At 48.5% G+C, this 14,443-nt stretch overlaps 2 protein-coding genes across 2 annotated transcripts; one reads left to right on the top strand and one right to left on the bottom strand.

Moving 5' to 3' along the window:
• The first annotated feature begins 1,701 nt into the window (after positions 1-1,701).
• On the top strand, positions 1,702-5,188 carry KIAA0040 (KIAA0040 ortholog). Its single transcript, XM_003208518.4, has 2 exons — positions 1,702-3,127; positions 3,401-5,188. Exon 2 carries the CDS (start codon positions 3,498-3,500, stop codon positions 3,828-3,830), a length of 333 nt encoding a protein of 110 aa, XP_003208566.1. The 5' UTR covers positions 1,702-3,127; positions 3,401-3,497; the 3' UTR covers positions 3,831-5,188.
• Positions 5,189-5,233: 45 nt separating this feature from the next.
• On the bottom strand, positions 5,234-14,443 carry LOC104909306 (tenascin-N-like). Its single transcript, XM_010715937.3, has 8 exons — positions 14,440-14,443; positions 13,968-14,098; positions 13,310-13,442; positions 12,371-12,522; positions 11,231-11,327; positions 10,379-10,546; positions 9,534-9,697; positions 5,234-9,012 (listed from the first exon to the last, which is right to left on the bottom strand). The coding sequence occupies exons 1-8, from the start codon at positions 14,441-14,443 to the stop codon at positions 8,866-8,868; spliced, it is 996 nt and encodes a 331-aa protein (XP_010714239.1). The 3' UTR covers positions 5,234-8,865.

The raw sequence follows: 14,443 nt of genomic DNA, 5'->3' as shown, positions 1-14,443 counted from the left end.
CGGGAGCCGCCTGCGGGGTGCCCAGGTGCGGGATGGGGGTGCGAGGTGTTGGGGTGACCGCGGCTGCCACCTCGGAAGGGACGGTGTCACGGACGCAGGAGGTGCTGTCGACTCCCCCGGTTGGCAGCTGGGCTCCGGGGCTGAGCCAGGTGGAGCCGCGCTTGCGGGGCTCCTGATGACATTGGTGTGGGCACAGAGAGGGTCTTGTGGCCGCTGTGGCACAGTGCCGGGTGAGGTCCGTGCTGTGCTTCGTGCAGCTCAGCCCGTGCTTTCGCTTTAACCCCGTTAGCAGCAGCCGCGTCGAGAGCGCTCATGCCGGGCCGTAGCCGTGCGCTTGGGGGCACGGGGTGAAGTTCTGCTCCGTGCGGCGGCTTTGCAGCGTTTGAACGGGCGGATGACGGCGGGGCTGCTGTTGCTGCTGCTGCTGCTGCTCACCACTTCCAGGTCTGCGACGGCTCAGGCTTCACCCCGCTGCCTTCTAATCTGCAGGTGCAAACAGGGAAAACTGGCGGTGTTCCGCATGCGTACCCGGCTGCGTCACGGAGCTCACAGGCTCCAGGGGACCTGGGACACACTGCACCTTGGCTTGGTGCACGGTGACTCCCAGCCCTTGGCCTCATCTGCAGGGGCCCTGCAGCTCCTTGCACGGCTGCAGTTGCTGTGCCGCGGATGTGGGCAAGCAAGGCAGCGTGTGCTGGGTTCCCTGTGCCCAGCCTGTGCCCCCCCAGCTTGCTTCCCCTCCCCTGTAACGACGAGATGTTCCCGTCCTTAACCAGCTTGTTTCCAGCTGAGGTGGATTAAAGGATGCGGTGCTGGACACCCACCTCCAATAACCCCAACAGGAGAGGCACACACGTCAGCTCCAAACCCCACTGCAGGACCTCCCGAGCCAGTTCTCCTGTCAGCCTCCTCCTGATACTCTGCCAACACTTCCTCAGCACAAAGAGTGCTTTTAGCAGGGGCTGAGCAGCCCTCCCAGACACTGCCCTGTCTCCAAGTGCCTCCTGGCCCAGTTGATGGTTCTTGGCCCAGAAACACACCGACCTCCCACCGGCAGCTCTGTGTACGCTCACACCCATCCTGGATCACAGCTTGGATGTGGCTCTGCCCCTCCATCCTTCTCCAAAGGGAGATGCTGCTGCTGCAGCACCAAACGGGGCAGCAGCACTAAACTTTCCTAAAAAGCAGTGAGAAGGAAGGGCTGCGTGCAGGAAGGCAGGCGCTGAGCTAGCAATGGGTGGCCTCGGCTAACCCCAGCACTCTCAGGCTCAACAAGGCACCCGTTTTCCTGCTCTCCTCTCTCCTATTTATTTATTTAGTAACAGAAGAACCCCTTCATGTAGCTCACAGGCATCTCTTCATCCACAACACAAAAGGCGATGCACGCACCAAAAAGAAAAGGCATTTGAAAAGCAGCAGTGCTACAAGGCAGCCTGGCTGCCGTGCTGGGTGCCGTGCCTCTGCCTGCCCTGCAAGGATGCATCACCCCTTGGTTCTGCTGTCCCACGCTGCAGGGTAGGGGTCCCAGCTGCCAGCCTCCCCCTGCAGACTAAACAGCCAACCACGGCTTTTTCCCCACATTCAGATCCATTTTCAAGTGGAAATATTTCAAAGGACTCTCTCCTTTTTTTTTTTTCTTTTTTTTTTTACTGCAAACAATTAATTATGAGCTTAAAAGGAAGTCCCAGCCCTCCTTCCCTCCCCTGAAGTTTACAGGCAGTAAACATGAAGCGGCTTAGGGCAGGAGTAAAATTGAACATCCTGTTTTGTCTGAAATTGAGGCGGTTGTTTTTTCGCTTTTTTTCTTTTCTTTTTTTTCTTTAGAAGCTTTTTGGAATGAAGTGCATCATAGGATCCCAGTGTTCCTGCCTGGATAGCAAGCTGTCAGGATATTTATGGATAAATGGCAAACCTGCTTCAGGCAGACGATTCAAGCCAAGGGAAAGCTGCTCTGTTTATTTGTACGGCCATTTAACCTTACGACATCTGCACTAAAAATGGTCTCAGAGAGGAGGAAATCTGGGACACAGCACAGCTCAAAGAAGTGCTCCCTGCACTCCTCCATGCCCTTTGCTTGCAGTGCAGTGGGCAGCAGGAAGCACCATGAGCACCCAGGGACTTTCTCTTACCCCTACTGGGAACAAAGCTTTTTTTTAATTCCCTTTTTCCTGTGCATGAAGTAGGCAATGGAGCAGCGACTGGATTTTTGCTTCTGAGCTGCCATTTGGAGCCTGCCCACCACGGTGCTGCTTCCTCTTGGCAGGTCGCAGGTGCTGTGCTGCAGGCTGTCGGGCTCTTACGGTTTTTCTTATGGATCAGATAACTTTGGTGGTTGGTAGGAGGTGGGCTGGGTGTGCGTGCACCCAAAGTGCTGCAGGAAACCAAACGCTTGGTGCAGGGGTAGCTGGAGATAGCAGGTGCCACTGCAGTGATACATGAGCAGGGAAGGGCAGCACTGTAGAGATGGAGGCTTCAGCTTGGGGCCCTTCCCACTGCTCCCTAGAGGAGGAGAACCAGCAATTTAGTGGATACAGCAAACAGAGTTCAGGTGCCAAAGAAATGCTCTGATTAGCATTTCTCCCCTTCACTTTAGGTCTGCTGGTGAAGGTGAGCGGCTCCTCTGGGACACCTTTGTGCATATGTCTGGCTATATATCTGATCTGCTGCCTTGTGAAAGTCTTAGTTTTCTTTTTGCTGTGCCTCAGCTTCCCCTGTGGTGCACGCTAGGGGTTTCAATATTCCCTTGAGAGACTGTGGGGCTGGACTCCTAAAGGCAAAAGCAAAGCAAAGCAATGAGACACCGATGTAAAATGCCAAATCAGGGTGAAACATGCTCTCTGAGCCTGATGTTGCTCCTTCCACCTTCCACCTACACAATCCGTAACTTAATGACCTCCAAATTCTTGGCTTAAAACCCCCAGGAGCTCTGCCTGGCCCTCGAGCAGGACCAGAGGGTGGTTGGGAGTGGAGGCAGCAGCTCCTTTACCCTGGCCGCCTCTATTGCAGGAGGGCTTCCCCAAAAACCTGGGGCTCAACAGCATCTCTCCCTCCTTGAAGGGGAGGAAAACCTCACATCATGCCACAAAAATGCTCCTCAGCCCTGCCCAAGCCTTGGAGCAATTCCCAGGTGAGTCACGGAGGCTTCTCAAGCAGACAGTCCCTGGGGGGCAAGAGGCTGCTTTCTGGGGACCAGAGTCCCACGCTGAGCCGTGGGTGATCTGCTTGGGTCCTGCAGGCTCTCACCCACCTGAATGCTCCTCCATACTGTGATTCCTGGCTGGACTCTGTGGGCACAGACCTCTCGCCCTGCAGAGGCTTTGGCTGTGCTGGCAGTTCTGAGGAAAAGAAAAACATGCCGAGGGCGCAGGCACCTGATCTGAGTGATTTCTTGTCTCTGCAGGCACCATCCAGAGCAGCTCGTGGAGCCTGTTAGCTCCTCACAGGAGTCAAACATATCCTGAGGAGCCATAAAAGAGGAATCCTGCCCAGGAGCCAGCATGGAGCAGAAGATCAGCTCTTTCTTTAATTCCATCTTGGAACTTGTTCGCACCAAGCACAAGGAGGGCGTCTTCAACACCGTCTGCCTCGCGGTGCTGTTGGGCCTGCCCTTCGTCGTCCTCATCGGGTCCATCTTCATCTGCTGCCACTGCTGCTTCTCCCACTGGAGGAGACAGAGCAGGAAGAGGGACAGCCCCAGCAGCAACGGGCAGCTGCAGGCCGAGAGGAACAAGAAGAAGAAGAAGAAGAAGAAGAAGGATGAGGAGGACCTGTGGATCTCGGCTCAGCCCAAGCTGCTCTTGCTGGACAAGAGGCCATCTCTGCCTATCTAGTGACCAACTCTGATGTCTCCAGTCCTTCCAGCTGTGCTACAAGGAGATGCCCAAAATGCTGCCGCTTTATGGTGACTTTGAAAAGAGGCTGAGCCCATCAGTGGGGTATCAGAGGGCCGGCACAGAGCAAGGCCTGTAGACATGGGTTTATGCCCCCCTACCAAGGTGAAACCCTCTGCAAAGGACAGACGGCCTGCTGAGCCACCATGAGGCCACGCTCACTCTCACCTTGAAGATGCAAGGCAAGCTGAGTGCAGCATTACAGTACAGTGCAGACATCCTGGCCCTCCACCCCGAATCAAAAGCAATACGAGTTTCGCAGGATGCGCTCAGCCCAACCTCAGAAACCTCAAGTCCCAGCCTAAGGCAGCAAAGCAGAAGGCCATGCTGCCACTCAGCCTAGAGGCAGGAAGGAGTCAGGAAGTTGCAAGACCAGCCCTTTTTGCACCAGCACCTAAAAAATCTTCCTTAAAAGACTTTTTTTGTACAGACTTGCTTTTAAAGAGCCCACCATACTGCAGCAAAGGCTGCATCACCTCTATGCTACTGCAGGAGCGGAGACGTAAGCTGACGCTGCGTAACAGCTTAGCTATGGCTATTAAAGTTATTTATTGAATGACTACTAAAGAGCAGGACCAAAGGCCCCTCTGTTACAGGGCTTGGTGCACTGAATTGCTATTGGAGCAGCAGACACTTTCCCAGCACAGTCCTCCCCATGTCACACATCAGGGCCACGCACAGACCCACGAGCACACACCACTGCCAGCTGCTGCATGGCCATCAGCACAGCTAGATCTGGGACTGGACCTTGCACTCATCTCCCTCTCCATCTCCTTCATCTCTCTTCCTGGCAAAGCCACCAGCTCCTGGCAGTTCCTTATGTCACCCATCCCAGTTTGTGCAACACCAGCAGGGTGGTGATGCTAACATCACGTCACGGGGCTTGGCTCTGTCTGGCTGCACTGATGACAGCCTCAAGGCTCCTCACCACACAAGGGCTTCAAATTGCCCCCATATGTGCCTTATATTCCAGTTTACTTTGTGACCATTAAAATAAGCGACTCCCTCCTCCTCCGAAACAGGAAGCGATGTATAATGGTAGAAAACTTTCAGGCTTTGCCACACATACATCCGTCCCCCACCCAGGTACTTTTCCCCAGTTTTGGCCAAACCATGCACTGAACCACTGCATCTCAAGACAAAAGCAAGAGAGCTGTGTCTATCAGCAGGGTGACAGCCATCTGAGCACGAAGGCGAGAGCAGCATGGTACGGAAACACGGCTGCACCCCCCCCCCCACCACTGCCTCCCCACAACTGCACTTCAGTATCAGCCTTTTCCTAAAGAGTCCATGCAACAAGGAAGAAAAAAAAAAGAAAAAAAACATTTTACTAGCTCTTTTTTTTTTTGGTACAAAAATAAATGACTCTAAAACTGCAAACAAATGCTGTGCCTCTAACAGTTGTGTTTATTTTCATGGGGAAATTTTTCTTGTATCTGTTCCCTGGCCCTAGATAAGACGCTGGGAGGGCTTAGTGGTCAGATGTGCTGTGCCTCTCTGCCTGCAGACAGCTGTGCAGCTTGAAGTTTTCTTAAAGAAACAGCTTAGCTTAATCAAATTTATTAGCCTCACCTTGTTAATGAACACAGTCAAGCTCCTCTCCCCCAGGGCAAAAAGTACTGGGAAGAAGAAAAGCAGCATTTCAGGCTGCAAGGAAGGTTTTGTTTTTTTTTTCCCCTGTGTGAAGGCTCTGCAGCACAGGGTGAAACCCAGCTGATTTCTATCAGACAAGTATTTCGTGGTGTCTGCAGCTCCTCGTAGCTGTCTGCACCAGGCATGCAAAAGGAGCAGAGTTTTTCCAAATGGCACGGTGGGCATCTGTACCACTAAGTAATCCCTCCATGAAAATGAATGAAAATAAAAACTGTCTCTCACCTGGATGCTGCACTAAGGTCCTGCACAAAGGCACAGAGCTCTGGGAAGGACTGGCAGGAGGAGGTGGGGGTGGGGGGAAGCTGATATTAATTTTTGATTGTTCCCTGGACCAGCCCCAGGGATTGAAAGGGTGCCAGAATTGCCCCATATAGTCCCTGAAGTCCCATTAGGAGGGAAGAATTCGATTCTCAATGACCATTCCTCTATTTCTTCAGCCAACGAAGCCTGAAGCAGCAACCAGAAGTAGGGTGGCTACTTTCCAACCAAGTGCCCAGTGTGGTAAGACACTCCCATCTTCTCCTCCTGTGGCCCAGTGAATACTGAATTACACCCTTCAGAGTCCAATGCCTTTAGAAAGCAGCCACCTCTCCCCAGCAGCAGCGTTTTGCAGAGTCCAGCCCTCTGGATGGAGCAGTGGCCACACTGAGTCCCTGATAGAGCTGGGTTTGCATGACCCATCAGCTGCATAGTCCTGGTCAACTCAGTGATGCCAAGACAGCACATCTTTCTAGGATTCAAATTCTGCCCCAGGCATGTTGCAAACCCCTCTGTCTACAAAACTTAAGTGATCTCCCAGCAAGACAGAGGCTTTGAGAAGTTGTTCTGGCCCTAAGGCATTAGGGGTTGGGTATAGCAACAAAACAAGGGCACTAGGAGGATGTGATTTTTTTTATTTATTTTATTATTATTATTATTATTATTATTATTTTTAAATGGGACTACTCCAAGAAGATCAAGTCTTTAAATCGGACCAGCCCGCTCCTGCAGTCAAAGAAACTGCTTTATCAGAGCAGTCCTAACCTTTAAATCTGTGATACAGTCTGATTAGCCCTCAAAACATCTTTCCGTGAAGGCCAGCTGGATACAGGACTGGTTCTCCTAAAGCAGCACGAAGAGAGGATGCCATCCTGTGGCTGTCTGGAAATACTGGCTTCCCATGTAAGCAGTGGTCCCTGACCACCCTTCCTAGCGGAGACAGGCCTGTACTTCAGAGAAACAAGTGCCAATTCAAAAGTTGCTAGTAAGGTGCCTCACTTTCTTTTCATTCTAAAATACAAAGCTCAGCCTTTTTAAGAGAATATTCTCTGCTCCCAGGTAAAATTCAGGTTTGGAATGCAATTGAGCTTTGCCTCTGCAGTGTGCACATGAAAATGCTGCTGGGAGAGATCACATCTGTTGCCTTTTAGAGCATAGGTTTGCTTTTAGAGGCTCAGCGTAAAACACTTAATCCCCAGGTCCCCCTTAGTCACCTGCCCTCTAGCTGACCAACAAAGTGAAATCTGCCCTCATCTGAGCACGAAGCACAATTCTCTTCCCCTCCCTTTCTCATTTCCTTCCCTCATGCTCTTAAGAAGAGCTGCAACTTCAAGTGCAACTTTCCTCTCCTCCTTCCCTCGTGCCACGGGCTAAGTATAGCCCAATGCAGCTCTGCTGAGTCTCTGCCTGCCCACTCATGCAAGTAGCATGGAAATCAAAGTACAACAAAGAATTTAGACCTCACTTGTGAGAGACAACTCCCTGGTTAGCTCACCTCAGCAAAATCCTAGCAGCCAAAGATCAGTTACTTTCTTTGCAGTATCAAGTAATGAAGAGATCACACAGATCCCATCCCCATTTTGGAAATTCCAGAGAACTAATTTTCACAGCACTAGTTTTTCCACATTGCTCTGCAATGTTACAGGCCTGGGTATTGCTCCACCTCTGTAAATAAAGCTTAGTTCAAACTGAGAAAGAATAATAATTCTGACACTCAAAGCAAGAAAGACAGAAATATTTTAAGACCTCCTTTATCTGCAATATTATTGCTTCTTCAGAGTCTGAGGACTCCTTAAAATGTATTAGTCAGCTTAGCACTGGGATAGAAAAAGCCATTAAAGCATAGACAATCATGTTCCAATCTGCTCAGACAAGCAAGCCTTTAAGTAAGCATCATTTGGTGAGCTCCTACTTCTCCCCTGTATGCAGCTGGTGGTCCAGAATTTAAATATCTGCTCAGGGTGAGAAAGAAATACTTTTTTTTTTTTCCCCTCAGACCAAAAGACAACAGCTAAATGTGAAACCAGCCACTGGAGCCTACCTGAATCTCCAGACACCCTGAATGAAAAGCCTGAGGGAGAGTGTGCAGATCCACTTAGTTCTGTGATGCTAATTTTAGGGCTAAATGACAAACATTATCTTTTCAACATCGCTATCTATCTACACCGTTAATGAAAAAGCAGAGGGTGGCAGATGGGATGGTCACATGGAGAATTTTCTTTGCAGTCTGTATCGAGCAAAGATTATACAGAGGTTTGTGATTGTGAGACATGCTTGGAGGGGTGCAGCCCTTACATTTACCTTCTTTGGGGCATCACCTGGGAGTGTGAACATTCCTTTACTGCATGTCTCCTAAAGCTTTTCTTTGACTGGGAAATAAGAAGAAACAAGCTAAATATATATCAGGATATTACCCTGGAAAGATGTTATAATGGAGGCTAAGGAACCCAGACTACATACTTTGTCTGCGTTAATGAGGCTTGTTGTCAGCAGCTTGACAACGTTTCCCAAATCTCAGTGCCTTGATTGGAGAAATAGTAAGAAATGCTGCACTCCAAATGATGAGGGGAAAGGAAAAGAGAACCACTGACCAAGAGATGTGGGAGGAAACAGTCTCAGAAAAGCTCTCTAATGCAAATCAGAAAGATTTCGTTTTTCATTGAGATCAAAATGAAGTTCTCTGAAGTCTGAACTGGACAGAAGTCAGAAGGACAGAAATCAGGAGTCAGCAAGCTGGGCTTTGAGAAACAATAACATGTGTTAAAGCTTGTTTTATGAACAATTCATAAAAGTTGCATACATTGGATCAAGCAGGTCCTTGTCACGTTCAGCCAGGAAAGCTACAAGTGGCATGCCGCCCACAAGTCCCCTCCCAGTCTCTGACAGAGCACCCACCAGGACCTCCAAAGGCTGGAAACAGGCTGGGCTGCAGATTCAGAGACTTCTGGGTCCAAGCCGGTCAGCAGCTGCTTCCGAAGTATTGGAGAAAGTCATCCAAACCTAATTTTGTTAAGAAATACCAAAGATTACCAATCTTTGGGTGCTGTCCTGTACAGAGGACAATTTAAAATCTGATCTTCCTCTTTTTTCCTGGTAGAGATCTCTTCTTCCTTGCCAAGACTGACTCATTACTAGAAGATTGAGGACGAATCTTCATCTCAGTAAAAGGGATGGAGAACTCATGACCCTTCCATGGCTCCCAATTCACCCCCTGCAAAAAGACCATATGATTTCTTTTAGTAAAACACCTAGACCAGGTGTTTGGAGTCTGCACTGCCCCTTCTAATGCCATTTAATCTTCCCACAAATAGAGACACTGTTTTCCACAGATTTTTTACCATAACAGTGGTCAGTATTCTAGATGCTCCTAATACAAAACTAAATTCTCTATCCATCCAATCTGAAGCTCAACAGGACTGAGTTATCTTCCAGCACAAAATCAGGCTATGTGCACCAAGGAACACACTGAAAGCATTAGACTTCTTTTCCCTGTTCCTCCCTAAAATTAAGACAGCTCCACCTTAGGTGTCTCTGTCCACCACAAGAAGCAGGTTGTGAGCTTAAGCCCTTCAGATTCTAGCAGAATCCATGAGCTTCCTTATAGGTCATTCTCCTTTAAAACAAAATGAGTTCAAATAGCATGGGCAACCTGTCCTGCTGCAACTCCCCCTCCATATGTTTTTCCCAGGCTAGAGAAGAGAGCTGACAGTCACACAAAGCTCTGCCACTCACCTCGCTGTGCTTGCTCTCCCCATATTTCCCATTGAGGTTGGCCAAGTGGCAGTTCTTGTACCACCACGCACCATGGTGTGTCAGAGCACAGTTGCTGAGAGCCACATCATTGTCTCTGTCCCACGTCGTGAACTTCCAGCCATTGTGGTAAGTCATTGCATCTCCTAAGAGAAAGGATTACAGACATGGGTAAGAGTAAGGGTGTGCAGTGGCTCAGCCTGAGCATTTTATGCAGCCTTCATTAGGCAGAACATAGAAGGCCTATCAGGAAAAAAGCAATGGCACACAACAGATCTAGAAAATAATTTCTAATTGGCTGCTAATAGAGGGCATGTTCATGGACTGGATCCTCTGGGCCTGAAGATCTCAATCTCAGGGCAGCAGGGTAACAAAGGATAAGTGGAAGACTGTGGACACAATAGCAGTGGTAAGGATTTACCAGTGGCAGAAGCCAGCACCAGGATTACTACTGCTTAGCAAAGCCTCCTTCTGAACAAAAGCCACTCTCTTTGCACTTCTCATCTGGGGAGCCCCAGAAGTTGCTCCCCCATTAATTGATAATCTCATGAAAATACTTCGGGTCTGCCTGCTCAGCTGTTGTTTCAATGGGTCACAGAGCAGCTCTCTTCCCTGTGAAAGAACAGCTTAATCCTGTCCTCAGCAGAAGACAAGCCTGGAGGAGGACACCTCCTCAGTCCTCCTGGGAAATACAGAGTTCTCTCTTCAGAAAGAGAGAATCGAACCTGAACTAATGAGCTCCCACACTACTGGCAAAACAAATACCTAAATCCCAGCACTTGCTCCCCTGCACGGAGCAGACAGAACAAGTCTCAGGCACTCCTCACCAGCATTGCCTCTGTAATTTCCCACAGACAGCCTGTATCTCTCTCTGCTCGAGGCAACCTGAAAGAAGTCATAGACAGCATAGGCAGACTCGTTGGCTGTCCGCAGATCCACCCGCAGCTCATAGTGGATGGGGCTGCTGCTTGTGAGATTGTGCAGCTGGTCAAGACCTAGAAAGAAGAAAACTACTGTTAAAAGGGAAAAGCCTGTTCACCTTTGCAGTCCTGGAATCTCACCCCGTAGCCATTTTGGTTCAATCAGCTATTTCCTGCCTGCCTCCCATATTGCTTGATGCTGTCATGACATTGTGCCAAGTTTATGCTGTCTTACCCCATTTTCTGGCAAGAGGTAGCAATGTCAGGGGAAAAAAACAAAAAACAAACAAACAAAAAAAACAGTTTAAAGCAGCACAGGACAGACTGTACAACAGTATTTTTCCAAGAACATTCAAAGACTCTTGCCCCAAAGACCTTGGTTTATTTAGGGCTGGATTCTCTGATGCAAGCAGTTATCTAACAAAAAACAACTGAGCACACTACGTTTTGTGTAATAGCTTAGACTGTGCTTTTTTATTAACACAATGTCTTTGTTCCTCCTTGCATAGGAGCATGCATGCCTGAAATAAATATTTCCAGAGTTTGCCTTGTTCTGGGACTGTTATAAATACCAAAGATGCCAGTGGAAAGACCTAGCTGGCCTTCAGAGATACTCATGGCTTAAATGGCACTTCTAAGAAAGACATAACAGCTGACAAGTCAGGACTGCAGACTCAGCAGGGTCTGACTATTTCAGCATTTAAATGCCTCTACAAAGAGAATCTTCAGCTCTTCAGCAGTCACACCCTTGTACTGTACCAAGCCAAAATTCCCCAGTGGGATCTCCAAAGCCTTCCACATAATTTTTCCAGCGTTTGTAGAAATCCAGTTCACCAGTGCTCCGCCTCTGAAACACCTGCAAGGCAAGGGTTGCTGAGTGAGAGCTCATGGCAGACATATGAAAGTCAAGGAGGGTGGGGGTGAGAAATCCTCATCCTGATCCAAGTACAGGCAGAGAGGTGAAGTGTTTGGGAGCAGATACATCTAGTGAAAAGGTATGCTGCAACTGAGCAGGGTACACGTGGATTCATTGCCATTTTCTGACTGCACAGAAGCACCTGGGGTGAGTACTTTGTAGTGCAAATTTTGCACTTTTCCACAAATGCCTGGGGGCAGCAAAAATCCCAGTCTGATCTCAGCACCTGGACAAATCAGGCTTGGGGTCAAAACCCACAGGGACACCTAGGTTTCTAAACTTCATCAGAATCTGTGGGCCACGGGCAGTAACACACAATTTGTTTCAGTGGATCACTGAAAATAAAAGGTGAAGAAGTGAATAAAGATATTTTAATTTGTTTGTGTAGGGAGTCAGCTATCAGAGAATTTCAGATTCATTATCTCACTCCTATCCAAATTCACCACCTCAAAGTGTCTGTGTTTCTGCCTCCAGCTTCTCTCCATCCAGGGGCATGCTCACAGTTCTAGCAGTTAAAATACGATCATCAGCTGAACTGCATTAACTTTCCATACTGTAGCCTTACACAGTGGTCAAGATGAGATAACAGAGCTTAGTCAACTCATTAGAAAAGACTTTTAAGTTGCACTACCTTGCCTTGCACTTTCATAGACAACTCGTGTGCCCCAGGTAGCGAGAGGTAACATCAAACTGGCATTGCCTCAGTCAGCAATAATATAAGCCTTGAGTCACATTCATGACCAAGCAATGAAAGTTCAGCATCCCCTTGTTTCTGAGCCATCCAGCCTTCCACAGTATTCCTACTGTCAGTCTGAAAGGGTACAACAGCATCCACTCCCTTCCTAAAACATGCTCCTCCATCACGGGAGGAGCTGGAATACAGCAAAGTAGACAAAAAGGAACATCAGCTAAGCCCACTACCAGGTTCACTTGACGCTCATTAAAAAAAATAAATAAATAAAAAGTAGCAGAGAATCACTCACTATCCACCCGCCTCCATCAGTGGTCATGTCACAGTACACCTGCATGGGCCTGCTGCCATTGCCACTGAGATAAATGGTGTACATGCCGCTGGAGATGTTTCCATTCTGCTGCATCTGGGCACAATCCGCAGGGTATGGGTAGAGGAAGCTAACTGGGAGAAGAGAGAGCAAAGCTGGAGGAGCCATCTCACACCCCTAGGAATCTCTTACGGACAACAGTACTGGAAGAGCACAAAAGAAAGTGCCCAGCTGCATCAGCAGGTAGCTGTTGGCAGCCTTCCCCACTGCTCAGAAGCTGGAGCATGGATGGGGTCACCAGAGGCTGCAGGAGACGCTGCCTTAGGTCACAGCGAGAGCAGAAAGAGAAGCCCTGGTTTGTGAAAGTGGGTAAATGCCAGTAAAAAGGCATTTTCTCCACATCTCACAACCTACCCACAATTGGCAGCCTCTGTGAGGACCAGCTCAGTATAAGAGGCACCCACATCAAGGCATGAGAACATTTGACTTGCTGGCATCCAGGCATACATTTCCTGATCTCTGGAAACAACCTTGGCAGCTACTTGGGACCACAACAGTACTTATACAACTGCTGGCCTATCATTACTGTGACAGTGCTGAAAAATTCCTAGCCCATTATCTTCTCTCCTGCCCAATGGCAACTCACCAGGAGGCTTTGCCCTGCACTTGACCAGCAGGGTTTGCCAGAAGCATTGACCAGTGTGGGCAATTTCCTCTTGCATTATCCTATTGGGATTCCAAAGCTCTGGACAGTGTGGCTTAGAACAGAACCCAGCCAGAAGACAAGTTTTCAACTCACTAGACAATTTGCTTCTGATCACATTGTTTCCCATAACAGGAGTTCCTTCTCAAACCTCAACCATAAGACACAACAGCTGCAGAGCCCATGGAGCAAGTGCAACACCCAAGACCAAATCCTACCTGTTGAGAAAGTACCGACTGTCTTTCTGCTCTGGTGATCTCCCTTATAGGCCATCACAAACACAGTGTACTTTGTTCCTTGTTCCAGTCCTTCCAGCACAAACTGTTGTTCTCTAGGACCCAGCTGCACTTCCTGCCAAATAAAAGAAACTGAAGAGCAACCCAACTCTGTACAACATTTAGCTTTTCTGGACCACAGTGCCTCACACTCAGTAGCTAGTTATAGGCTTTTCTTGTCAAGTTCAGATAGGCATAAACTAGCTGCATATTTTAAGACACGAAATCCATTTCCTCAGGAGGAAGGTTTGATGCGGGGTCTCAATAAACACTGTTAAAATACTGAAGACACTGTGTCCCTGGTTAATGCTGCTTTTTCATGTAGTAACAAGTTAGAAAGGGAAAGTAACGCAGTAAACTTGTTCTCTGCATCCTGAAGATCTGCTGGAAAGTTGTATCCACTGTCACAGAGTCTCTCCACAGCTTCTGTTCATAAAGTAGCACATTTCCTTAGGCTCTGCCTCCCCAGGCTAATAATAGCATGGATTCCACCTCAAAATTATTTACCTGTGGTCCATATACCCGTAAGAGTCAAATGTCAGAGGCCATAATCATAAGGGTGATGTCAGTGAGTTCTGCAGGGCTAAGGAATTCACTGTACCTTGCTGGTGCCATTTTGACCCTGGTAGGTCAGAGTGTAGCCATCAATCTGTGCTGCAGGAGGAGCCCAGGTAACTACACCAGTAGACTGAGTCACATCTGATACGTGGAGGTCCTTGGGAGGATCAATCTCTATTGAAAAAGAAAAGAAAATTCAAGTCCCTTTGCATAAAAGAAAGACAGCAATTCCTGTGCTAAACTTGGGCTGAGCTTTGCAATGCTTGATCCTGTGAACTGGAAACTACAGAAGTCACTCAATGAAGTTTGCAAGAAGCAACAGAAGCCTAGACTAACCGTGGCAAGATCTGTTACAGATTTGGTGTGTGGTTTTGTGAGCCCTGCAACTGGCTCAGCTGTACAGAGGTTCCCAGGGCCTGGAAGCTTCTGACTCATCTGACTGAGAAGTTTGAGAATTATTTTTAAGCAACACTAGTTCACAGCAGGTGTCAAAAAGCATCTGTCTTACAAGATACCCAT

This window comes from Meleagris gallopavo, chromosome 10 (assembly GCF_000146605.3).
Source record: "Meleagris gallopavo isolate NT-WF06-2002-E0010 breed Aviagen turkey brand Nicholas breeding stock chromosome 10, Turkey_5.1, whole genome shotgun sequence".
NCBI lineage: Eukaryota > Metazoa > Chordata > Aves > Galliformes > Phasianidae > Meleagris > Meleagris gallopavo.
Note: the sequence above shows the minus strand (reverse complement) of the source record. Positions and strands in the feature narration are given on the sequence as shown.